The sequence below is a fragment of the Echeneis naucrates genome, chromosome 17 (genome assembly GCF_900963305.1).
Source record: "Echeneis naucrates chromosome 17, fEcheNa1.1, whole genome shotgun sequence".
Taxonomy (NCBI): Eukaryota; Metazoa; Chordata; class Actinopteri; order Carangiformes; family Echeneidae; genus Echeneis; species Echeneis naucrates.
In genome coordinates, this window is record NC_042527.1 from 18,654,208 (window position 1) to 18,680,513 (window position 26,306).

At 43.1% G+C, this 26,306-nt stretch overlaps 3 protein-coding genes and 1 pseudogene across 3 annotated transcripts; all 4 read left to right on the forward strand.

The window, feature by feature from the left end:
- The first annotated feature begins 718 nt into the window (after positions 1-718).
- LOC115057676 (centrosome-associated protein CEP250-like) lies at positions 719-20,833 on the forward strand. Its single transcript, XM_029524863.1, has 10 exons — positions 719-1,383; positions 2,866-3,616; positions 3,673-3,916; positions 4,621-5,515; positions 6,955-7,964; positions 8,684-9,578; positions 11,019-12,070; positions 13,006-13,040; positions 14,728-16,174; positions 18,774-20,833. The coding sequence occupies exons 1-10, from the start codon at positions 739-741 to the stop codon at positions 20,317-20,319; spliced, it is 8,520 nt and encodes a 2,839-aa protein (XP_029380723.1). The 5' UTR covers positions 719-738; the 3' UTR covers positions 20,320-20,833.
- LOC115057237 (E3 ubiquitin/ISG15 ligase TRIM25-like) lies at positions 12,241-14,695 on the forward strand. Its single transcript, XM_029524181.1, has one exon. It carries the CDS (start codon positions 13,046-13,048, stop codon positions 14,033-14,035), a length of 990 nt encoding a protein of 329 aa, XP_029380041.1. The 5' UTR covers positions 12,241-13,045; the 3' UTR covers positions 14,036-14,695.
- On the forward strand, positions 16,184-18,771 carry LOC115057239 (E3 ubiquitin/ISG15 ligase TRIM25-like; annotated as a pseudogene).
- A 680-nt stretch (positions 20,834-21,513) lies between the features above and the next one.
- LOC115057677 (zinc finger protein 84-like) lies at positions 21,514-25,176 on the forward strand. Its single transcript, XM_029524864.1, has 3 exons — positions 21,514-21,583; positions 21,798-22,460; positions 24,464-25,176. The coding sequence occupies exons 1-3, from the start codon at positions 21,514-21,516 to the stop codon at positions 25,174-25,176; spliced, it is 1,446 nt and encodes a 481-aa protein (XP_029380724.1).
- The last annotated feature ends 1,130 nt before the right edge of the window (positions 25,177-26,306 follow it).

Sequence of the window (26,306 nt, forward strand, 5' to 3'; positions counted from 1 at the left end):
AAAAAATATTGTTCTCATTGGTTTGTTATTGAGGTTGTTAAGTTGGACAACAACAACATTTAAACACTTGGCCAACTGTGAGGGCCGATCTGATGAGTTTGCATTTCAAAGATATGAATTCAGAGTTATCGTTTTTCTTTGAGATCCAGGACTAAACTTATTGGTGTTTCAGCAACAATAACAAGTGAAAAAACAACAAATCAAACTATGTCAAAACTAAATAGGTATTAATTTCATATCTTATAATATTATATGTTGCCATTTTGAGGTGGTCACTTGCTCCTTTATTTTGAGGGTTAAAACATTAAGACATCAAATTTACAGGAAGAAATCAAAACAATCCACAACAACAATAAAATATAAAATAAAATAATAAAATAAAACTGTTTCATTGCCAAGAGCTTTGAGTCCAAACACACAGACGATTAGAAACATTATCATCATCTCTCTGTAAATTGGATTCCCCCCCTTTGACTGTGAACCCTGAGAGAGAAACACACTGCCCTCCCTCCAAAAGCTCCTCCCTGTCCGGATGGTCCTGTGTTCCCTCCCCTTCACAGATCTGAAACTAGGAGGGGGGATATAAACTTGCTGTTACCTGCAGGAAACGATCAGTCTGACTCACTGCAGCGAGTGAACAACAGCAGAAGGAGCAGAGATCTGTTTCCCCTCAGAGCTCAGATATCGTTTCTGTTCAGAGGAAGCGAAACTGTTGGACAGAAACTCACTGGAGGTGAAATGGAGCAGCAGGGAAATCAGCTGGATGGACAGAAACTCTGCTGTTCCATCTGTCTGGATCTACTGAAGGATCCGGTGACGACTACCTGTGGACACAGCTACTGTATGAACTGTATTAAACCCCACTGGGATGGACAGGACGACAAGAAAATCTACAGCTGCCCTTACTGTAGGAAGAATTTCACATCGAAGCCTGTCCTGGAAAAAAGTACAATGTTTGCAGTTTTAGTGGAGGATCATAAGAAGTTTGTACTCCTAGATGCTCCTGAAGATCACTGCTATGCTGGACCTGAAGTTTTGGCCTGTGATGTCTGCGCTGGGACAAAACTAACAGCTGTCAAGTCCTGTCTGGTTTGTTTGGCCTCTTACTGTGAGAAACCCCTGCAGCCTCATTATGAATCAGATAAATTCAAGAAACACAAGCTGGTGGAGCCCTCTGAGAAGCTCCAGGAGAACATCTGCTCTCGTCATGATGAGGTGATGAAGATGTTCTGCCGTACTGATCAGCAGTGTATCTGTTATCTCTGCTCTGTGGAGGAACATAAAGGCCACGACACAGTCTCAGCTGCAGCAGAAAGGACTGAGAGGCAGAGAGAGCTGGAGCTGAGTCGACAACAAATCCAGCAGAGAATCCAGGACAAAGATGTGAAGCTGCTTCAACAGGAGGTGGAGGCCATCAACGGCTCTGCTGATAAAGCAGTGGAGGACGCTGAGAAGATCTTCACTCAGCTGATCCCAGTTAAAAACAACAAACTGACGGTGCTGACTGATTTCAGCTTCACAATAAAAGCAGGAAAGGAAAAGAGTTCATCAAAAACCCAAAGTCCTAAAACCAGTCCTGTTTTCTTATCTTACTTTATTCATTTTGCCTGCATACTTCTCCAAAAACAATTCAGAAAGACAATAAAAAAAAGTGGACTTCCTGTTTTCCATCACAAATGTAGCATGAGTTGCTTTTTATTTTTATTTTTTTTCAGCAGTTTTATTTAGAAAGTGAACCCTTTTAAAAGGAGATTTAGGGTCAAGCAGCCAGGAAGCCAAACAGAAAAACGTTTGATACGACTGACATTTTCTAATCAGAATAATCAGAAACAGAATAATTTATTAATCCTCAGACAACGCAACATTAGATCAATATATAAGTCCCAGCAAATCAGACAGAGAACTATCACCATATACACAGTTAAGAGGTATAATATGGATCGAATGGAAGAATTACACTTCATGTAAAATATGTCAAGCACAAAATAATTTTTTTGAACACACTGGATATAAAATAAAATTAAATAGATAAAAAGACTTGAAACTTGAACCATTCAAATATATTTATGAAGGCTTTTATTCACATCAAGTTTAAAAATATTTTCTTTGGGGAAACCTAAAATATATATTTTAATGCAGGTTATAACAGCTCGTGTTCCATTTTAGAACATAAACAAACTGGTTTCCATTAGCAACAACAGATCAAAGGAATCCTTGATGATGTCATTGTAACATCTTCAAAGGAATTCTTGTTGATGTCACTGTGACATCAAAGACTAAATAGATTTCCCTGTAAATAGCCTGAGGTTCTGGCTTAAACTCTCCGTAGCTAGCGGTCAGTCAGCGAACAAGCAAGCAAGCGAACAAGCGAACAAGTGAAGACACACAAAGTTCAACCTGTCAAACATGGAAGACTTCCAACCTACAATGGACTTCTACCTCAGCAGCCTCGAAGAGGAGGTGAGATCTGAACTTCAGGACGACGAAGTCAGACTCGCCCAGAGCAAAACCCCGGGGGTGGTCCTCCTTCGAATGCAGGAGAACTCACTGACAAATTTCCTGGAAATGCTCCAAGAGAGCAAAGATGGCAACCTCAACAACAACTGGAGCCACGAGAAGAAGCAGATGGAGAGCGACATCAGGCGCCTGAAAGCCCTGCTGGACGAGGCTCAGGCCAAAGCTGTCCCATCTCCAGAGGCCCAAACTGAAGCTCTGCAGGCTGACCTGACAAAGACAAAGAAGATCCTGAATAGATTTAAAATGGACCTGGAGCATCAGACCTCCGAAAACTGGAACCTTCAGCTCAAACTGAAGACTGTCAAGAAAGAGAAGGACGCCCTTCAACAAGAAGTCGAGACTGTCAAGAAAGAGAAGGACGCCCTTCAACAAGAAGTAGAGACCTTCCAGAAAGAGAAGGACGCCCTTCAACAAGAAGTAGAGACTGTCAAGGAAGAGAAGGACGCCCTTCAACAAGAAGTCGAGACTGTCAAGAAAGAGAAGGACGCCCTTCAACAAGAAGTAGAGACTGTCCAGAAAGAGAAGGACACCCTTCAACAAGAAGTAGAGACTGTCAAGAAAGAGAAGGACGCCCTTCAACAAGAAGTCGAGACTGTCAAGGAAGAGAAGGACGCCCTTCAACAAGAAGTAGAGACTGTCCAGAAAGAGAACGGGGCTCTTCAACAAGAAGTGGAGGCAAAGAAGGCAGAGGTGCAGATTGTGAAGCAACTGCGCAACATGGCTGACAAGGAGCTGGAGAAAATCACTAGTTATCTGGAGAACCAGCTCCTTGAGCAGTATTCAACCACAAAAGCTCTGGACAAAGAGCTGAAATTTGAAGTGAGGAAAACTGACAACCTGAGAGCCGTACTTCGGAAAGAGAAGGAGGAGGCAAAGACCGCTCTGGAGCAATGCCAGGTGTCCCACAAAGTCCAGCTGGCAGAAGCTGCAGCAGAGGCCAGCAGTGTCAGAGCCGCCCTCAACAAGGCAGAAGACCAACTGGAGACGGAGCGCCTCCACTTCCTGCAACAGAAAACCTCCCTGGAAGAAGAGAACAACCTCCTTAAGACTGTTTTGAGTAAAAAGAAGAAGAACTGCAGAGTCATTGTCACCAGTGGCAGCAGGAGAAAACCTCCCTGCTGGAGGAGATGGACATTTCCAAAGCGTCCTATACAGCTCAGCTTCAGCAGAAGAACGACGAGATCGCTGCCTTTCTGAATGATCTCAACCTTCAGCTGGAGAAAGCCCGTCTGGAGTGGGAGGAGGAGAAATCGTCCCTGGTTCAGGCCAAGGACGACGTGATGAGGACTCTGCAGGAGAAAGAACAAGAGACGGAGAACATGGAGTCCTGCATGAAGACCCGGCTGGAAGAGCTGGAGCGAAAAATCACTCAGAAGAAAAGGAGGAAGTGGTACCGAAAGCTCTTCTAATGCCCAGATCCAGAACTCCAACCGCAGAGAAGAATCCTGTCTTTTCTTTTCTTCTCCTGCGGTTTCTTCCCATCATCCTCTGCCTTATCAGAAACTTTTCCTTTTCTTCTTCGGCTGCCTTTTGGCCGATTTCCTCACTTTCACTTCTTCTGTCCTCTATCACTCTACCTTAAAAAAAAAAATAAAATAAAAAAAACTAAAAAATTAAAAAAAAAAGTTGTTCTCATTGGTTTGTTATTGAGGTTGTTAAGTTGGACAACAACAACATTTAAACACTTGGCCAACTTTGAGGGCCAATCTGATGAGTTTGCATTTCAAAGATATGAATTCAGAGTTATCGTTTTTCTTTGAGATCCAGGACTAAACTTATTGGTGTTTCAGCAACAATAACAAGTGAAAAAACAACAAATCAAACTATGTCAAAACTAAATAGGTATTAATTTAATATCCTATAATATATGTTGCCATTTTGACGTGGTAACCTGCTCCTTTATTTTGAGGGTTAAAACATTAAGACATCAAATTTACAGGAAGAAATCAAAACAATCCACAACAACAATAAAATATAAAATAAAATAATAAAATAAAACTGTTTCATTGCCAAGAGCTTTGAGTCCAAACACACAGACGATTAGAAACATTATCATCATCTCTCTGTAAATTGGATTCCCCCCCTTTGACTGTGAACCCTGAGAGAGAAACACACTGCCCTCCCTCCAAAAGCTCCTCCCTGTCCGGATGGTCCTGTGTTCCCTCCCCTTCACAGATCTGAAACTAGGAGGGGGGATATAAACTTGCTGTTACCTGCAGGAAACGATCAGTCTGACTCACTGCAGCGAGTGAACAACAGCAGAAGGAGCAGAGATCTGTTTCCCCTCAGAGCTCAGATATCGTTTCTGTTCAGAGGAAGCAAAACTGTTGGACAGAAACTCACAGGAGGTGAAATGGAGCAGCAGGGAAATCAGCTGGATGGACAGAAACTCTGCTGTTCCATCTGTCTGGATCTACTGAAGGATCCGGTGACGACTACCTGTGGACACAGCTACTGTATGAACTGTATTAAACCCCACTGGGACGGAGAGGACGACAAGAAAATCTACAGCTGCCCTTACTGTAGGAAGAATTTCACATCGAAGCCTGTCCTGGAAAAAAGTACAATGTTTGCAGTTTTAGTGGAGGATCATAAGAAGTTTGTACTCCTAGATGCTCCTGAAGATCACTGCTATGCTGGACCTGAAGTTTTGGCCTGTGATGTCTGCGCTGGGACAAAACTGACAGCTGTCAAGTCCTGTCTGGTTTGTTTGGCCTCTTACTGTGAGAAACACCTGCAGCCTCATTATGAATCAGATAAATTCAAGAAACACAAGCTGGTGGAGCCCTCTGAGAAGCTCCAGGAGAACATCTGCTCTCGTCATGATGAGGTGATGAAGATGTTCTGCCGTACTGATCAGCAGTGTATCTGTTATCTCTGCTCTGTGGAGGAACATAAAGGCCACGACACAGTCTCAGCTGCAGCAGAAAGGACTGAGAGGCAGAGAGAGCTGGAGCTGAGTCGACAACAAATCCAGCAGAGAATCCAGGACAAAGATGTGAAGCTGCTTCAACAGGAGGTGGAGGCCATCAACGGCTCTGCTGATAAAGCAGTGGAGGACGCTGAGAAGATCTTCACTCAGCTGATCCCAGTTAAAAACAACAAACTGACGATGCTGACTGATTTCAGCTTCACAATAAAAGCAGGAAAGGAAAAGAGTTCATCAAAAACCCAAAGTCCTAAAACCAGTCCTGTTTTCTTATCTTACTTTATTCATTTTGCCTGCATACTTCTCCAAACACAATTCAGAAAGACAATAAAAAAAGTAGACTTCCTGTTTTCCATCACAAATGTAGCATGAGTTGCTTTTTATTTTTATTTTTTTTCAGCAGTTTTATTTAGAAAGTGAACCCTTTTAAAAGGAGATTTAGGGTCAAGCAGCCAGGAAGCCAAACAGAAAAACGTTTGATACGACTGACATTTTCTAATCAGAATAATCAGAAACAGAATAATTTATTGATCCTCAGACAAGGCAACATTAGATCAATATATAAGTCCCAGCAAATCAGACAGAGAACTATCACCATATATACAGTTAAGAGGTATAATATGGATCGAATGGAAGAATTACACTTCATGTAAAATATGTCAAGCACAAAATAATTTTTTTGAACACACTGGATATAAAATAAATTTAAATAGATAAAAAGACTTGAAACTTGAACCATTCAAATATATTTATGAAGGCTTTTATTCACATCAAGTTTAAAAATATTTTCTTTGGGGAAACCTAAAATATATATTTTAATGCAGGTTATAACAGCTCGTGTTCCATTTTAGAACATAAACAAACTGGTTTCCATTAGCAACAACAGATCAAAGGAATCCTTGATGATGCCATTGTAACATCTTCAAAGGAATTCTTGTTGATGTCACTGTGACATCAAAGACTAAATAGATTTCCCTGTAAATAGCCTGAGGTTCTGGCTTAAACTCTCCGTAGCTAGCGGTCAGTCAGCGAACAAGCAAGCAAGCGAACAAGCGAACAAGTGAAGACACACAAAGTTCAACCTGTCAAACATGGAAGACTTCCAACCTACAATGGACTTCTACCTCAGCAGCCTCGAAGAGGAGGTGAGATCTGAACTTCAGGACGACGAAGTCAGACTCGCCCAGAGCAAAACCCCGGGGGTGGTCCTCCTTCGAATGCAGGAGAACTCACTGACAAATTTCCTGGAAATGCTCCAAGAGAACAAAGATGGCAACCTCAACAACAACTGGAGCCACGAGAAGAAGCAGATGGAGAGCGACATCAGGCGCCTGAAAGCCCTGCTGGACGAGGCTCAGGCCAAAGCTGTCCCATCTCCAAAGGCCCAAACTGAAGCTCTGCAGGCTGACCTGACAAAGACAAAGAAGATCCTGAATAGATTTAAAATGGACCTGGAGCATCAGACCTCCGAAAACTGGAACCTTCAGCTCAAACTGAAGACCGTTCAGAAAGAGAAGGACGCCCTTCAACAAGAAGTCGAGACCTTCCAGAAAGAGAAGGACGCCCTTCAACAAGAAGTAGAGACTGTCAAGGAAGAGAAGGACGCCCTTCAACAAGAAGTAGAGACTGTCCAGAAAGAGAAGGACACCCTTCAACAAGAAGTAGAGACTGTCAAGAAAGAGAAGGACGCCCTTCAACAAGAAGTCGAGACTGTCAAGGAAGAGAAGGACGCCCTTCAACAAGAAGTAGAGACTGTCCAGAAAGAGAACGGGGCTCTTCAACAAGAAGTGGAGGCAAAGAAGGCAGAGGTGCAGATTGTGAAGCAACTGCGCAACATGGCTGACAAGGAGCTGGAGAAAATCACTAGTTATCTGGAGAACCAGCTCCTTGAGCAGTATTCAACCACAAAAGCTCTGGACAAAGAGCTGAAATTTGAAGTGAGGAAAACTGACAACCTGAGAGCCGTACTTCGGAAAGAGAAGGAGGAGGCAAAGACCGCTCTGGAGCAATGCCAGGTGTCCCACAAAGTCCAGCTGGCAGAAGCTGCAGCAGAGACCAGCAGTGTCAGAGCCGCCCTCAACAAGGCAGAAGACCAACTGGAGACGGAGCGCCTCCACTTCCTGCAACAGAAAACCTCCCTGGAAGAAGAGAACAACCTCCTTAAGACTGTTTTGAGTAAAAAAGAAGAAGAACTGCAGAGTCATTGTCACCAGTGGCAGCAGGAGAAAACCTCCCTGCTGGAGGAGATGGACATTTCCAAAGCGTCCTATACAGCTCAGCTTCAGCAGAAGAACGACGAGATCGCTGCCTTTCTGAATGATCTCAACCTTCAGCTGGAGAAAGCCCGTCTGGAGTGGGAGGAGGAGAAATCGTCCCTGGTTCAGGCCAAGGACGACGTGATGAGGACTCTGCAGGAGAAAGAACAAGAGACGGAGAACATGGAGTCCTGCATGAAGACCCGGCTGGAAGAGCTGGAGCGAAAAATCACTCAGAAGAAAAGGAGGAAGTGGTACCGAAAGCTCTTCTAATGCCCAGATCCAGAACTCCAACCGCGGAGAAGAATCCTGTCTTTTCTTTTCTTCTCCTGCGGTTTCTTCCCATCATCCTCTGCCTTATCAGAAACTTTTCCTTTTCTTCTTCGGCTGCCTTTTGGCCGATTTCCTCACTTTCACTTCTTCTGTCCTCTATCACTCTACCTTAAAAAAAAAAAAAAAAAAAACCTAAAAAAAAATTAAATAAAATAAAAAAAACTAAAAAATTAAAAAAAAAAAGTTGTTCTCATTGGTTTGTTATTGAGGTTGTTAAGTTGGACAACAACAACATTTAAACACTTGGCCAACTGTGAGGGCCGATCTGATGAGTTTGCATTTCAAAGATATGAATTCAGAGTTATCGTTTTTCTTTGAGATCCAGGACTAAACTTATTGGTGTTTCAGCAACAATAACAAGTGAAAAAACAACAAATCAAACTATGTCAAAACTAAATAGGTATTAATTTCATATCTTATAATATATGTTGCCATTTTGAGGTGGTCACTTGCTCCTTTATTTTGAGGGTTAAAACATTAAGACATCAAATTTACAGGAAGAAATCAAAACAATCAACAACAACAATAAAATAATAAAATAAAACTGTTTCATTGCCAAGAGCTTTGAGTCCAAACACACAGACGATTAGAAACATTATCATCATCTCTCTGTAAATTGGATTCCCCCCCTTTGACTGTGAACCCTGAGAGAGAAACACACTGCCCTCCCTCCAAAAGCTCCTCCCTGTCCGGATGGTCCTGTGTTCCCTCCCCTTCACAGATCTGAAACTAGGAGGGGGGATATAAACTTGCTGTTACCTGCAGGAAACGATCAGTCTGACTCACTGCAGCGAGTGAACAACAGCAGAAGGAGCAGAGATCTGTTTCCCCTCAGAGCTCAGATATCGTTTCTGTTCAGAGGAAGCGAAACTGTTGGACAGAAACTCACAGGAGGTGAAATGGAGCAGCAGGGAAATCAGCTGGATGGACAGAAACTCTGCTGTTCCATCTGTCTGGATCTACTGAAGGATCCGGTGACGACTACCTGTGGACACAGCTACTGTATGAACTGTATTAAACCCCACTGGGATGGACAGGACGAAAAGAAAATCTACAGCTGCCCTTACTGTAGGAAGAATTTCACATCGAAGCCTGTCCTGGAAAAAAGTACAATGTTTGCAGTTTTAGTGGAGGATCATAAGAAGTTTGTACTCCTAGATGCTCCTGAAGATCACTGCTATGCTGGACCTGAAGTTTTGGCCTGTGATGTCTGCGCCGGGACAAAACCGACAGCTGTCAAGTCCTGTCTGGTTTGTTTGGCCTCTTACTGTGAGAAACCCCTGCAGCCTCATTATGAATCAGATAAATTCAAGAAACACAAGCTGGTGGAGCCCTCTGAGAAGCTCCAGGAGAACATCTGCTCTCGTCATGATGAGGTGATGAAGATGTTCTGCCGTACTGATCAGCAGTGTATCTGTTATCTCTGCTCTGTGGAGGAACATAAAGGCCACGACACAGTCTCAGCTGCAGCAGAAAGGACTGAGAGGCAGAGAGAGCTGGAGCTGAGTCGACAACAAATCCAGCAGAGAATCCAGGACAAAGATGTGAAGCTGCTTCAACAGGAGGTGGAGGCCATCAACGGCTCTGCTGATAAAGCAGTGGAGGACGCTGAGAAGATCTTCACTCAGCTGATCCCAGTTAAAAACAACAAACTGACGGTGCTGACTGATTTCAGCTTCACAATAAAAGCAGGAAAGGAAAAGAGTTCATCAAAAACCCAAAGTCCTAAAACCAGTCCTGTTTTCTTATCTTACTTTATTCATTTTGCCTGCATACTTCTCCAAACACAATTCAGAAAGACAATAAAAAAAAGTGGACTTCCTGTTTTCCATCACAAATGTAGCATGAGTTGCTTTTTATTTTTATTTTTTTTCAGCAGTTTTATTTAGAAAGTGAACCCTTTTAAAAGGAGATTTAGGGTCAAGCAGCCAGGAAGCCAAACAGAAAAACGTTTGATACGACTGACATTTTCTAATCAGAATAATCAGAAACAGAATAATTTATTGATCCTCAGACAACGCAACATTAGATCAATATATAAGTCCCAGCAAATCAGACAGAGAACTATCACCATATACACAGTTAAGAGGTATAATATGGATCGAATGGAAGAATTACACTTCATGTAAAATATGTCAAGCACAAAATAATTTTTTTGAACACACTGGATATAAAATAAAATTAAATAGATAAAAAGACTTGAAACTTGAACCATTCAAATATATTTATGAAGGCTTTTATTCACATCAAGTTTAAAAATATTTTCTTTGGGGAAACCTAAAATATATATTTTAATGCAGGTTATAACAGCTCGTGTTCCATTTTAGAACAAAAACAAACTGGTTTCCATTAGCAACAACAGATCAAAGGAATCCTTGATGATGTCATTGTAACATCTTCAAAGGAATTCTTGTTGATGTCACTGTGACATCAAAGACTAAATAGATTTCCCTGTAAATAGCCTGAGGTTCTGGCTTAAACTCTCCATAGCTAGCGGTCAGTCAGCGAACAAGCAAGCAAGCGAACAAGCGAACAAGTGAAGACACACAAAGTTCAACCTGTCAAACATGGAAGACTTCCAACCTACAGTGGACTTCTACCTCAGCAGCCTCGAAGAGGAGGTGAGATCTGAACTTCAGGACGACGAAGTCAGACTTGCCCAGAGCAAAACCCCGGGGGTGGTCCTCCTTCGAATGCAGGAGAACTCACTGACAAATTTCCTGGAAATGCTCCAAGAGAACAAAGATGGCAACCTCAACAACAACTGGAGCCACGAGAAGAAGCAGATGGAGAGCGACATCAGGCGCCTGAAAGCCCTGCTGGACGAGGCTCAGGCCAAAGCTGTCCCATCTCCAAAGGCCCAAACTGAAGCTCTGCAGGCTGACCTGACAAAGACAAAGAAGATCCTGAATAGATTTAAAATGGACCTGGAGCATCAGACCTCCGAAAACTGGAACCTTCAGCTCAAACTGAAGACCGTTCAGAAAGAGAAGGACGCCCTTCAACAAGAAGTCGAGACCTTCCAGAAAGAGAAGGACGCCCTTCAACAAGAAGTAGAGACTGTCAAGGAAGAGAAGGACGCCCTTCAACAAGAAGTCGAGACTGTCAAGAAAGAGAAGGACGCCCTTCAACAAGAAGTAGAGACTGTCCAGAAAGAGAAGGACACCCTTCAACAAGAAGTAGAGACTGTCAAGAAAGAGAAGGACGCCCTTCAACAAGAAGTCGAGACTGTCAAGGAAGAGAAGGACGCCCTTCAACAAGAAGTAGAGACTGTCCAGAAAGAGAACGGGGCTCTTCAACAAGAAGTGGAGGCAAAGAAGGCAGAGGTGCAGATTGTGAAGCAACTGCGCAACATGGCTGACAAGGAGCTGGAGAAAATCACTAGTTATCTGGAGAACCAGCTCCTTGAGCAGTATTCAACCACAAAAGCTCTGGACAAAGAGCTGAAATTTGAAGTGAGGAAAACTGACAACCTGAGAGCCGTACTTCGGAAAGAGAAGGAGGAGGCAAAGACCGCTCTGGAGCAATGCCAGGTGTCCCACAAAGTCCAGCTGGCAGAAGCTGCAGCAGAGACCAGCAGTGTCAGAGCCGCCCTCAACAAGGCAGAAGACCAACTGGAGACGGAGCGCCTCCACTTCCTGCAACAGAAAACCTCCCTGGAAGAAGAGAACAACCTCCTTAAGACTGTTTTTAGTAAAAAAGAAGAAGAACTGCAGAGTCATTGTCACCAGTGGCAGCAGGAGAAAACCTCCCTGCTGGAGGAGATGGACATTTCCAAAGCGTCCTATACAGCTCAGCTTCAGCAGAAGAACGACGAGATCGCTGCCTTTCTGAATGATCTCAACCTTCAGCTGGAGAAAGCCCGTCTGGAGTGGGAGGAGGAGAAATTGTCCCTGGTTCAGGCCAAGGACGACGTGATGAGGACTCTGCAGGAGAAAGAACAAGAGACGGAGAACATGGAGTCCTGCATGAAGACCCGGCTGGAAGAGCTGGAGCGAAAAATCACTCAGAAGAAAAGGAGGAAGTGGTACCGAAAGCTCTTCTAATGCCCAGATCCAGAACTCCAACCGCAGAGAAGAATTCTGTCTTTTCTTTTCTTCTCCTGCGGTTTCTTCCCATCATCCTCTGCCTTATCAGAAACTTTTCCTTTTCTTCTTCGGCTGCCTTTTGGCCGATTTCCTCACTTTCACTTCTTCTGTCCTCTATCACTCTACCTTAAAAAAAAAAAAAAAAAACAACAACAAAAAAAAAACTAAAAAAAACTAAAAAATTTAAAAAAAAAAGTTGTTCTCATTGGTTTGTTATTGAGGTTGTTAAGTTGGACAACAACAACATTTAAACACTTGGCCAACTGTGAGGGCCGATCTGATGAGTTTGCATTTCAAAGATATGAATTCAGAGTTATCGTTTTTCTTTGAGATCCAGGACTAAACTTATTGGTGTTTCAGCAACAATAACAAGTGAAAAAACAACAAATCAAACTATGTCAAAACTAAATAGGTATTAATTTCATATCTTATAATATATGTTGCCATTTTGAGGTGGTCACTTGCTCCTTTATTTTGAGGGTTAAAACATTAAGACATCAAATTTACAGGAAGAAATCAAAACAATCAACAACAACAATAAAATATAAAATAAAATAATAAAATAAAACTGTTTCATTGCCAAGAGCTTTGAGTCCAAACACACAGATGATTAGAAACATTATCATCATCTCTCTGTAAATTGGATTCCCCCCCTTTGACTGTGAACCCTGAGAGAGAAACACACTGCCCTCCCTCCAAAAGCTCCTCCCTGTCCGGATGGTCCTGTGTTCCCTCCCCTTCACAGATCTGAAACTAGGAGGGGGGATATAAACTTGCTGTTACCTGCAGGAAACGATCAGTCTGACTCACTGCAGCGAGTGAACAACAGCAGAAGGAGCAGAGATCTGTTTCCCCTCAGAGCTCAGATATCGTTTCTGTTCAGAGGAAGCGAAACTGTTGGACAGAAACTCACTGGAGGTGAAATGGAGCAGCAGGGAAATCAGCTGGATGGACAGAAACTCTGCTGTTCCATCTGTCTGGATCTACTGAAGGATCCGGTGACGACTACCTGTGGACACAGCTACTGTATGAACTGTATTAAACCCCACTGGGATGGACAGGACGAAAAGAAAATCTACAGCTGCCCTTACTGTAGGAAGAATTTCACATCGAAGCCTGTCCTGGAAAAAAGTACAATGTTTGCAGTTTTAGTGGAGGATCATAAGAAGTTTGTACTCCTAGATGCTCCTGAAGATCACTGCTATGCTGGACCTGAAGTTTTGGCCTGTGATGTCTGCGCCGGGACAAAACTGACAGCTGTCAAGTCCTGTCTGGTTTGTTTGGCCTCTTACTGTGAGAAACCCCTGCAGCCTCATTATGAATCAGATAAATTCAAGAAACACAAGCTGGTGGAGCCCTCTGAGAAGCTCCAGGAGAACATCTGCTCTCGTCATGATGAGGTGATGAAGATGTTCTGCCGTACTGATCAGCAGTGTATCTGTTATCTCTGCTCTGTGGAGGAACATAAAGGCCACGACACAGTCTCAGCTGCAGCAGAAAGGACTGAGAGGCAGAGAGAGCTGGAGCTGAGTCGACAACAAATCCAGCAGAGAATCCAGGACAAAGATGTGAAGCTGCTTCAACAGGAGGTGGAGGCCATCAACGGCTCTGCTGATAAAGCAGTGGAGGACGCTGAGAAGATCTTCACTCAGCTGATCCCAGTTAAAAACAACAAACTGACGGTGCTGACTGATTTCAGCTTCACAATAAAAGCAGGAAAGGAAAAGAGTTCATCAAAAACCCAAAGTCCTAAAACCAGTCCTGTTTTCTTATCTTACTTTATTCATTTTGCCTGCATACTTCTCCAAACACAATTCAGAAAGACAATAAAAAAAAGTGGACTTCCTGTTTTCCATCACAAATGTAGCATGAGTTGCTTTTTATTTTTATTTTTTTTCAGCGGTTTTATTTAGAAAGTGAACCCTTTTAAAAGGAGATTTAGGGTCAAGCAGCCAGGAAGCCAAATAGAAAAACGTTTGATACGACTGACATTTTCTAATCAGAATAATCAGAAACAGAATAATTTATTGATCCTCAGACAACGCAACATTAGATCAATATATAAGTCCCAGCAAATCAGACAGAGAACTATCACCATATACACAGTTAAGAGGTATAATATGGATCGAATGGAAGAATTACACTTCATGTAAAATATGTCAAGCACAAAATAATTTTTTTGAACACACTGGATATAAAATAAAATTAAATAGATAAAAAGACTTGAAACTTGAACCATTCAAATATATTTATGAAGGCTTTTATTCACATCAAGTTTAAAAATATTTTCTTTGGGGAAACCTAAAATATATATTTTAATGCAGGTTATAACAGCTCGTGTTCCATTTTAGAACAAAAACAAACTGGTTTCCATTAGCAACAACAGATCAAAGGAATCCTTGATGATGTCATTGTAACATCTTCAAAGGAATTCTTGTTGATGTCACTGTGACATCAAAGACTAAATAGATTTCCCTGTAAATAGCCTGAGGTTCTGGCTTAAACTCTCCGTAGCTAGCGGTCAGTCAGCGAACAAGCAAGCAAGCGAACAAGTGAAGACACACAAAGTTCAACCTGTCAAACATGGAAGACTTCCAACCTACAGTGGACTTCTACCTCAGCAGCCTCGAAGAGGAGGTGAGATCTGAACTTCAGGACGACGAAGTCAGACTCGCCCAGAGCAAAACCCCGGGGGTGGTCCTCCTTCGAATGCAGGAGAACTCACTGACAAATTTCCTGGAAATGCTCCAAGAGAACAAAGATGGCAACCTCAACAACAACTGGAGCCACGAGAAGAAGCAGATGGAGAGCGACATCAGGCGCCTGAAAGCCCTGCTGGACGAGGCTCAGGCCAAAGCTGTCCCATCTCCAAAGGCCCAAACTGAAGCTCTGCAGGCTGACCTGACAAAGACAAAGAAGATCCTGAATAGATTTAAAATGGACCTGGAGCATCAGACCTCCGAAAACTGGAACCTTCAGCTCAAACTGAAGACTGTCAAGAAAGAGAAGGACGCCCTTCAACAAGAAGTCGAGACTGTCAAGAAAGAGAAGGACACCCTTCAACAAGAAGTAGAGACGGTCAAGAAAGAGAAGGACGCCCTTCAACAAGAAGTAGAGACTGTCCAGAAAGAGAACGGGGCTCTTCAACAAGAAGTAGAGACTGTCAAGAAAGAGAAGGACGCCCTTCAACAAGAAGTAGAGACTGTCAAGAAAGAGAAGGACGCCCTTCAACAAGAAGTCGAGACTGTCCAGAAAGAGAAGGACGCCCTTCAACAAGAAGTAGAGACTGTCCAGAAAGAGAACGGGGCTCTTCAACAAGATGTGGAGGCAAAGAAGGCAGAGGTGCAGATTGTGAAGCAACTGCGCAACATGGCTGACAAGGAGCTGGAGAAAATCACTAGTTATCTGGAGAACCAGCTCCTTGAGCAGTATTCAACCACAAAAGCTCTGGACAAAGAGCTGAAATTTGAAGTGAGGAAAACTGACAACCTGAGAGCCGTACTTCGGAAAGAGAAGGAGGAGGCAAAGACCGCTCTGGAGCAATGCCAGGTGTCCCACAAAGTCCAGCTGGCAGAAGCTGCAGCAGAGACCAGCAGTGTCAGAGCCGCCCTCAACAAGGCAGAAGACCAACTGGAGACGGAGCGCCTCCACTTCCTGCAACAGAAAACCTCCCTGGAAGAAGAGAACAACCTCCTTAAGACTGTTTTGAGTAAAAAAGAAGAAGAACTGCAGAGTCATTGTCACCAGTGGCAGCAGGAGAAAACCTCCCTGCTGGAGGAGATGGACATTTCCAAAGCGTCCTATACAGCTCAGCTTCAGCAGAAGAACGACGAGATCGCTGCCTTTCTGAATGATCTCAACCTTCAGCTGGAGAAAGCCCGTCTGGAGTGGGAGGAGGAGAAATCGTCCCTGGTTCAGGCCAAGGACTACGTGATGAGGACTCTGCAGGAGAAAGAACAAGAGACGGAGAACATGGAGTCCTGCATGAAGACCCGGCTGGAAGAGCTGGAGCGAAAAATCACTCAGAAGAAAAGGAGGAAGTGGTACCGAAAGCTCTTCTAATGCCCAGATCCAGAACTCCAACCGCGGAGAAGAATTCTCTCTTTTCTTTTCTTCTCCTGCGGTTTCTTCCCATCATCCTCTGCCTTATCAGAAACTTTTCCTTTTCTTCTTCGGCTGCCTTTTGGCCGATTTCCTCACTTTCACTTCTTCTGTCCTCTATGACTCTACCTTAAAAAAAATAAAATAAAAAAAAACTAAAAAATTAAAAAAAAAAAAAAATTGTTCTCATTGGTTTGTTATTGAGGTTGTTAAGTTGGACAACAACAACATTTAAACACTTGGCCAACTGTGAGGGCCGATCTGATGAGTTTGCATTTCAAAGATATGAATTCAGAGTTATCGTTTTTCTTTGAGATCCAGGACTAAACTTATTGGTGTTTCAGCAACAATAACAAGTGAAAAAACAACAAATCAAACTATGTCAAAACTAAATAGGTATTAATTTCATATCTTATAATATATGTTGCCATTTTGAGGTGGTCACTTGCTCCTTTATTTTGAGGGTTAAAACATTAAGACATCAAATTTACAGGAAGAAATCAAAACAATCAACAACAACAATAAAATATAAAATAAAATAATAAAATAAAACTGTTTCATTGCCAAGAGCTTTGAGTCCAAACACACAGACGATTAGAAACATTATCATCATCTCTCTGTAAATTGGATTCCCCCCCTTTGACTGTGAACCCTGAGAGAGAAACACACTGCCCTCCCTCCAAAAGCTCCTCCCTGTCCGGATGGTCCTGTGTTCCCTCCCCTTGACAGATCTGAAACTAGGAGGGGGGATATAAACTTGCTGTTACCTGCAGGAAACGATCAGTCTGACTCACTGCAGCGAGTGAACAACAGCAGAAGGAGCAGAGATCTGTTTCCCCTCAGAGCTCAGATATCGTTTCTGTTCAGAGGAAGCGAAACTGTTGGACAGAAACTCACTGGAGGTGAAATGGAGCAGCAGGGAAATCAGCTGGATGGACAGAAACTCTGCTGTTCCATCTGTCTGGATCTACTGAAGGATCCGGTGACAACTACCTGTGGACACAGCTACTGTATGAACTGTATTAAACCCCACTGGGACGGATAGGACGACAAGAAAATCTACAGCTGCCCTTACTGTAGGAAGAATTTCATATCGAAGCCTGTCCTGGAAAAAAGTACAATGTTTGCAGTTTTAGTGGAGGATCATAAGAAGTTTGTACTCCTAGATGCTCCTGAAGATCACTGCTATGCTGGACCTGAAGTTTTGGCCTGTGATGTCTGCGCCGGGACAAAACTGACAGCTGTCAAGTCCTGTCTGGTTTGTTTGGCCTCTTACTGTGAGAAACACCTGCAGCCTCATTATGAATCAGATAAATTCAAGAAACACAAGCTGGTGGAGCCCTCTGAGAAGCTCCAGGAGAACATCTGCTCTCGTCATGATGAGGTGATGAAGATGTTCTGCCGTACTGATCAGCAGTGTATCTGTTATCTCTGCTCTGTGGAGGAACATAAAGGCCACAACACAGTCTCAGCTGCAGCAGAAAGGACTGAGAGGCAGAGAGAGCTGGAGCTGAGTCGACAACAAATCCAGCAGAGAATCCAGGACAAAGATGTGAAGCTGCTTCAACAGGAGGTGGAGGCCATCAACGGCTCTGCTGATAAAGCAGTGGAGGACGCTGAGAAGATCTTCACTCAGCTGATCCCAGTTAAAAACAACAAACTGACGATGCTGACTGATTTCAGCTTCACAATAAAAGCAGGAAAGGAAAAGAGTTCATCAAAAACCCAAAGTCCTAAAACCAGTCCTGTTTTCTTATCTTACTTTATTCATTTTGCCTGCATACTTCTCCAAACACAATTCAGAAAGACAATAAAAAAAAGTGGACTTCCTGTTTTCCATCACAAATGTAGCATGAGTTGCTTTTTATTTTTATTTTTTTTCAGCAGTTTTATTTAGAAAGTGAACCCTTTTAAAAGGAGATTTAGGGTCAAGCAGCCAGGAAGCCAAACAGAAAAACGTTTGATACGACTGACATTTTCTAATCAGAATAATCAGAAACAGAATAATTTATTGATCCTCAGACAACGCAACATTAGATCAATATATAAGTCCCAGCAAATCAGACAGAGAACTATCACCATATATACAGTTAAGAGGTATAATATGGATCGAATGGAAGAATTACACTTCATGTAAAATATGTCAAGCACAAAATAATTTTTTTGAACACACTGGATATAAAATAAAATTAAATAGATAAAAAGACTTGAAACTTGAACCATTCAAATATATTTATGAAGGCTTTTATTCACATCAAGTTTAAAAATATTTTCTTTGGGGAAACCTAAAATATATATTTTAATGCAGGTTATAACAGCTCGTGTTCCATTTTAGAACAAAAACAAACTGGTTTCCATTAGCAACAACAGATCAAAGGAATCCTTGATGATGCCATTGTAACATCTTCAAAGGAATTCTTGTTGATGTCACTGTGACATCAAAGACTAAATAGATTTCCCTGTAAATAGCCTGAGGTTCTGGCTTAAACTCTCCGTAGCTAGCGGTCAGTCAGCGAACAAGCAAGCAAGCGAACAAGCGAACAAGTGAAGACACACAAAGTTTAACCTGTCAAACATGGAAGACTTCCAACCTACAGTGGACTTCTACCTCAGCAGCCTCGAAGAGGAGGTGAGATCTGAACTTCAGGACGACGAAGTCAGACTCGCCCAGAGCAAAACCCCGGGGGTGGTCCTCCTTCGAATGCAGGAGAACTCACTGACAAATTTCCTGGAAATGCTCCAAGAGAACAAAGATGGCAACCTCAACAACAACTGGAGCCACGAGAAGAAGCAGATGGAGAGCGACATCAGGCGCCTGAAAGCCCTGCTGGACGAGGCTCAGGCCAAAGCTGTCCCATCTCCAAAGGCCCAAACTGAAGCTCTGCAGGCTGACCTGACAAAGACAAAGAAGATCCTGAATAGATTTAAAATGGACCTGGAGCATCAGACCTCCGAAAACTGGAACCTTCAGCTCAAACTGAAGACCGTTCAGAAAGAGAAGGACGCCCTTCAACAAGAAGTCGAGACTGTCAAGAAAGAGAAGGACGCCCTTCAACAAGAAGTAGAGACTGTCAAGGAAGAGAAGGACGCCCTTCAACAAGAAGTCGAGACTGTCAAGAAAGAGAAGGACGCCCTTCAACAAGAAGTAGAGACTGTCCAGAAAGAGAAGGACACCCTTCAACAAGAAGTAGAGACTGTCCAGAAAGAGAAGGACACCCTTCAACAAGAAGTAGAGACTGTCAAGAAAGAGAAGGACGCCCTTCAACAAGAAGTCGAGACTGTCAAGGAAGAGAAGGACGCCCTTCAACAAGAAGTAGAGACTGTCCAGAAAGAGAACGGGGCTCTTCAACAAGAAGTGGAGGCAAAGAAGGCAGAGGTGCAGATTGTGAAGCAACTGCGCAACATGGCTGACAAGGAGCTGGAGAAAATCACTAGTTATCTGGAGAACCAGCTCCTTGAGCAGTATTCAACCACAAAAGCTCTGGACAAAGAGCTGAAATTTGAAGTGAGGAAAACTGACAACCTGAGAGCCGTACTTCGGAAAGAGAAGGAGGAGGCAAAGACCGCTCTGGAGCAATGCCAGGTGTCCCACAAAGTCCAGCTGGCAGAAGCTGCAGCAGAGACCAGCAGTGTCAGAGCCGCCCTCAACAAGGCAGAAGACCAACTGGAGACGGAGCGCCTCCACTTCCTGCAACAGAAAACCTCCCTGGAAGAAGAGAACAACCTCCTTAAGACTGTTTTGAGTAAAAAAGAAGAAGAACTGCAGAGTCATTGTCACCAGTGGCAGCAGGAGAAAACCTCCCTGCTGGAGGAGATGGACATTTCCAAAGCGTCCTATACAGCTCAGCTTCAGCAGAAGAACGACGAGATCGCTGCCTTTCTGAATGATCTCAACCTTCAGCTGGAGAAAGCCCGTCTGGAGTGGGAGGAGGAGAAATCGTCCCTGGTTCAGGCCAAGGACGACGTGATGAGGACTCTGCAGGAGAAAGAACAAGAGACGGAGAACATGGAGTCCTGCATGAAGACCCGGCTGGAAGAGCTGGAGCGAAAAATCACTCAGAAGAAAAGGAGGAAGTGGTACCGAAAGCTCTTCTAATGCCCAGATCCAGAACTCCAACCGCGGAGAAGAATTCTCTCTTTTCTTTTCTTCTCCTGCGGTTTCTTCCCATCATCCTCTGCCTTATCAGAAACTTTTCCTTTTCTTCTTCGGCTGCCTTTTGGCCGATTTCCTCACTTTCACTTCTTCTGTCCTCTATCACTCTACCTTAAAAAAAAAAATAAAATAAAAAAAAACTAAAAAATTAAAAAAAATATTGTTCTCATTGGTTTGTTATTGAGGTTGTTAAGTTGGACAACAACAACATTTAAACACTTGGCCAACTGTGAGGGCCGATCTGATGAGTTTGCATTTCAAAGATATGAATTCAGAGTTATCGTTTTTCTTTGAGATCCAGGACTAAACTTATTGGTGTTTCAGCAACAATAACAAGTGAAAAAACAACAAATCAAACTATGTCAAAACTAAATAGGTATTAATTTCATATTTTATAATATTACATGTTGTCATTTTGAGGTTATCACTTAGATTTGCTTCTTTATCTTGAGGGTTAAACGTTAAGACATCAAATTTACAGGAAGAAAACAGAAACAAGAAAATATAAAAACCTCAATGAAAATGAGTTTCATTGCCAAGAAGTTTGAATCCAAACACACAGATGACAAGAAGCATTAGTGCCATCATCATCTCTGTGTAAATTGGATTCCAACACTTTAACTGTGAATCCAAAGTGAAGAGGTAACAGAGCAGATGAGGAAGGAACCCTGAGATATGAAGACACTGCTGTTTCAGAGCTGCGTGGTGTTTTGGGGACTTCTGGTAGGCTGTTCAGAACCTGATTCCCCCACATGGACTCCACCATGTGGAGACCAGCAAGCTGCAGGACTCTTGGTCTTTATGGTCTCTGAAGGACTTGTCCTGGACTCAAACTGAGCTGAAAGTGCACAGACGTGTTGAACAAACTACATCTTGATATGATTTTTTTTTCCAGGAAGCAGTTCAGTAAAGTCTTTAAACCACCCAGATCCTCATGCATCTCCTTCTGTAGTGAGTAGATGAAACCCTGAATCACCCAATCAACCATCCATTACTCTTCCATCAATCTCAAATGGCCTCATTTTTCAAAAACTTCAGAGTTTGACGAGAGAAAAGACACAAAAAATAACAGGTAACATTTAAAAAAAAAAAGAGTCTGTTCAGGAACTTCTTCCTGTCGCTCTAACAGGCAGCAAAATGTGGACCAAAGATGTTAAATACAGGTCGAGCCGCTGCTGCTGTCGTCTTTATCTGGGACGTCTCCGCTGTAGGAGAGCTGCCAAACAGTTTTTACACATATCTGTCTGTTGGATGGTCAATGTTTTTTGACGTGGGTGAAAATGTCACAACATTGTTGAGCGTAGCTGGCACCTCAAGTGCTGCGACCTGCTGAAAGGTCACAGCATCCAGTCATGGATTGAGAACAGCATGGAGGTTAACGGTAAAAAAGTGTGGTAAAAATGTTGTTTTTCCTGGAATAGGCCTTCAGTCCAGACCGGATGAGGTCCAGGTCGGCGAACAGAAGCAGGTTCCTGAGGTGGACCCACATCGTCCCAAAGACGACGTGCTGCTGACACCCGTGAATGTGAAGTCCGAGCCTGCGGAGGAGACAATAACACAACCGCTGTTTCCTGGAGGAAATGAGCAGACACGGGACGGAGCTGATCATCTGACTGGCAACTTCACTGCACTCGAGAGCGACAGCCAGTGGACGTCCAGGCCGCAGGGCCAAGAGATGAGCAGCACAGACTACCTCAGCAATGTGAAACCTTTCTCTGGAATGGCACAGCCTCTCCCAACGCCGGCAGAGGCTTCCTGCAGCTCCTTCTCCTTTCCAGGGAAACCGTACGGGGAGGCGAAGAGCTGCACAATCTCCCAAACGCCCTACGGATCCGTAGACTCTCTCCTGATGACTGAGACCTCCGTCGACCCCCAGTGGTCGAGGAGAAGCAGGCCTTTCCATCCGACCAGACCCAGGAGGTGCTTCGCCTGCTCGTACTGCGGTAAGGTGTTCGAGCGCGCCGGCCACCTGGAACGACACCTGAGGATTCACACGGGAGAGAAACCGTACGGCTGCCACATCTGCGGGAGGTGCTTCAATCAGAAAAGCAGCCTCAAGGGCCACATGAAGACGCACAGAAACGGTGAGTCATCTCTTGTGCCAAGGATTGTGTATATGATTGCCTCTTATCAAGTCTCAATCTGGAAGGGATGTTCTTTACTGTGGATTTACTTAAAAAAAAAATACTGAAGGAAGGAGTGTAACAATGTCTTAATTTATGGGGATTTTTATGAATTAAAAAGGGGTAAATCAAAACATGCTCATTATATACAGGTGCAGGTCAAAGCATAGGCTTGGATATGTAAATGACATAACATAATGTTAACTTGGGCGGATGAACGGAAGGTTGTTTATCAAATACAGGGCGGAGAGTTTTTAAAGCTAAATTTAAGCTAAATTTTGGGTTAGCATTGTCTAATAGCTCAGAACAGCCAGCTGGGGGAGCAGGTAAACTCAGCCTTACTTTGGATGGCAGCCAAGCTGGACTGGTCCTCGGCCGAAGTGGCAGTCGGTCTCAGCAGCAGTGTTGTCTTTTGTTCTGGTTATTGAGTTAATATCTGAATTATTCTTCTCTTTTTTTAATGAAAACGGACTGGAGCCGCGGGCGGCACAAGCGGGCCTGGTTGCCACGGCAACTCGAGACGCGGGAGGAAGAGTGCCGTGCAGCCAAACTTGTTCCGGTCTCCAGCAGCTTCAGCTTCAAACTTAGCCGTTTTAGCTTAGCGGCTAAATTCTGAGTCCTGCGTTTCTTTTTCTGTTCTTGATGCTCCGTCAGGTCTCCTCTCTACAACTTTTTTTTTTTTAATTCCGACGTGATAAAGTTTGTATTGACTGTTTATTGGGGGGCGATCCATGGGCGTGGTCTGGCTGTCGGAGCGAATTTTCTCCAATCAGATTTCTCCGTCTATACTCACGTCATAACGAGGGCGGTGTTTGGATTGTAACTCCGCCTCTCATTCACCCAAGTTTGAAGTTATATATGAGTTATAGATAAATGTGTTGTTTTGATAGGTACAGTTTCTCTGCTTGTTGCGGTTGCTTCAGTGGACATGGTTTCATATTATTCACTGTAAAACACAATTAAATGGTTATTAGTTAATCATGACATCACAGGACACACAAACAAATGAACCAAGAACAGAACGTTTTTGTCTTGACTGGCTGTGGAAAGGCAGAAATGTATGACTACGGACTGTGTATGAAGTTTCTTTTTCTTTTTACAGAACAGTTATAAGCAAAAACAAGCACATAGATTACGTCACTCAGGTTGTTGTTACATAACTGAAATAGTTCACTGTCTGGTGTAACTCTATAACTCTATCTCTGTCAAACTATCTCGTAGAAAAATGGTTCGAACAGCTGTGATGTCCTCTTTTTGTGTGGGAATCAGATCGGCATGTTTGTAGTCTCTTATTTGATCGGAACGGTCTTTTTGTTGTATCAATCTTATCGGCCAACCCGAGTGAAGGGTCAGATATCTGGGAGATCTCTGTTGGAGGCAACAGTCTCGCTGAAACCTGATGGGTGTGGGAGATTTCAGGACCTCATGATACATCCAAGCTGGCTTTTTCAGATAGCTCCTTTTTTTCCCGACCAATGGTTCAAAACTTTGAGGTGAATATCAAAGAAAACTTTGAGTCCCTCATTTGGTGTAATCCCCCCCAACCCAATCCAACCGGTCGAGGCAAATGGCCGCTCCTCCCCCGGCCTGGTTCTGCCTCTTAAAGGAACTTTTTCCTTGCCACTGTCACCAAGTGGGATCTGTTGGGTCTCTAAAGAGTTTGGTCTAGACCTGCTAAAGTGTCTCGATGTAACTTTGTTATGATTTGGCATTATCAAAATAAATCGGATTTGATTTGAATGAAGGAAGAGAAGGCCAAGAAAACTTCTGTGTGAAGGACAAGCACTGATTGGTTTATTATAACGAAAAGGATGAGGTTTTACAAAGTGTGGAAGATAAACATGTAACTCTTGAAGAAAAATTCTATGCTAAGATCTTAGTTGTAACCTTTTAACTGAATCTAAAAGTTACTCTTTTCACTCTGTTTGCTCACATGATCCCGTTGGCCTTTTTTACCTGTAAAGGGGAGACCACGGCCATGCTGGAGGCGCATCAGCTGATGGTCCCAGTGCCGGATAACGGACCACAGGAGAACACAGCAGAGCCCCGGACCGAGCAGGCAGCTTCTGAGGAGCAGTTACCAGACAATGAGGCCGCCGGCGAGCAAACGATCGTGGTGAAGGTGGAGCCAGGTGGGGAGGACTTTCAGACCGGTGGTGGAGCGCCGGACCAAAGCCAGCTGTGGATAGAAAAGAGCAGCGATGGCTCAGAGCAAACCGTGTGTTTGCTTCTACATGATTATCACCTCAGTGCTGCAGCCGGCGAGCAGCAGGGATTCAAGGATCGGCCCTTTCTGGACCACACGCACAACGGCCAGTTTTCAGGGATGGAGATGCAAACGAGAAGCTCCGACATGACTCTCACATCTGAGCTGCAAGATGGACACATGATCCAGGAGGTGACTCTGAGTGATTACAGCTCAGCGACTGATTGGACTCAGGGAGGAGGAACCTTTGAATTTAACATCATGGCCTCGAACAACCACGAAGACGTCATTGGCACCAGACAGAAATGTTTTATATGCTCAAGTTGTGGCCAAAGCTTTGAGAATTTCCTCTCATTTCAGCAGCACCACTGTAAAAATGGCCCAGAAGGATCCTTCAGCTGTGAGATTTGTGGTGAGACGTTTAATCAGATGAGCGTCCTCAAACTGCACCTCAAAGTTCACGTCCAATAAATTCTCTTCCGATGTGCACAAAATACACAATCTTCCATCAGGTTTCATCACTTTCACTTTTGACAAATGGGAATGTGGCCTAGTTATTTTTCTCACAATTAATGAATAAATACTTAAAGAGTCCCTGAACTTCCAAATGTTCGAGCACAAGCACAGAAAGATGAAAATGGATTTTTCTTGTTACATCTAAAGCACAAATTGGTTTCCTGCTACTTCGATGAACTGCTCTTCACTTGCTTTGTGTTTGCTGGCACTGGCTTCGACACAGTCATCTCTGTTACTATCAGGAAAAACCAAACAAAAGGCCTTTTGTGTCACTTAAGCAGGCGTTACTGTTTTTCTTAATTTTTTTTTCATAAAACAAGTTAATTAAAAACAAAACAATGCACTTTAGTTCAAAAAGTGAAAAGTGAAGTAAGACTGTTCAGGGCATCAAAATATTTTCCATTATGGATTATTCACCATCTTACAGAACCTCATTTTTGTTTGCTCTTTCTTTGGCTTTTCATAATTGACAGACAAGTCAATAATGCGGTCAATAATAAGAAGTCACTTTGTTACTTTAGTGCAAGATGAAAAACAGTAACATTTTGGTGGCAACACAATATTTTGTCAAAATGTTAAACTTTTTTTATCCTACCATTTATTTTGCCAACGTCTGGAAAATACATTTCATACCCAACTTTGTAAAAATGTTCATCTACATGTTGGTTCACATCAGGACACCAGATCCTAAAATACGTTCGAGGTCAGGCATTAGGCCAAGATTTCCCACATCAAAAATGTATTTAATTTTTTTAGACAAAGGCAAGAGACTACAAGTTAATGCTGAATTAAACTTGTGTATTATGCAGCACTAATAAGGAACCGTGAAATACTTGAAATACTAAAGCTTCTCTTTGACTCTTTTGTCATCCCTGATATTTATTTTGTGGGATATATTTTTGTAAAAGAAAAATAAAAATTAATAAATTCAATGAAGATAACGGTCTAATATCAGACAAAACACACTGTTAACATTAGGAACTGTAGTGGTTGGACCTGACGGGGTGACGCATAGTGTGATTAGTGCCTACATTTTATACCCAGGAAAAATAAAAACCCCAAGCCTGCTCTTCAAAACATGTCCC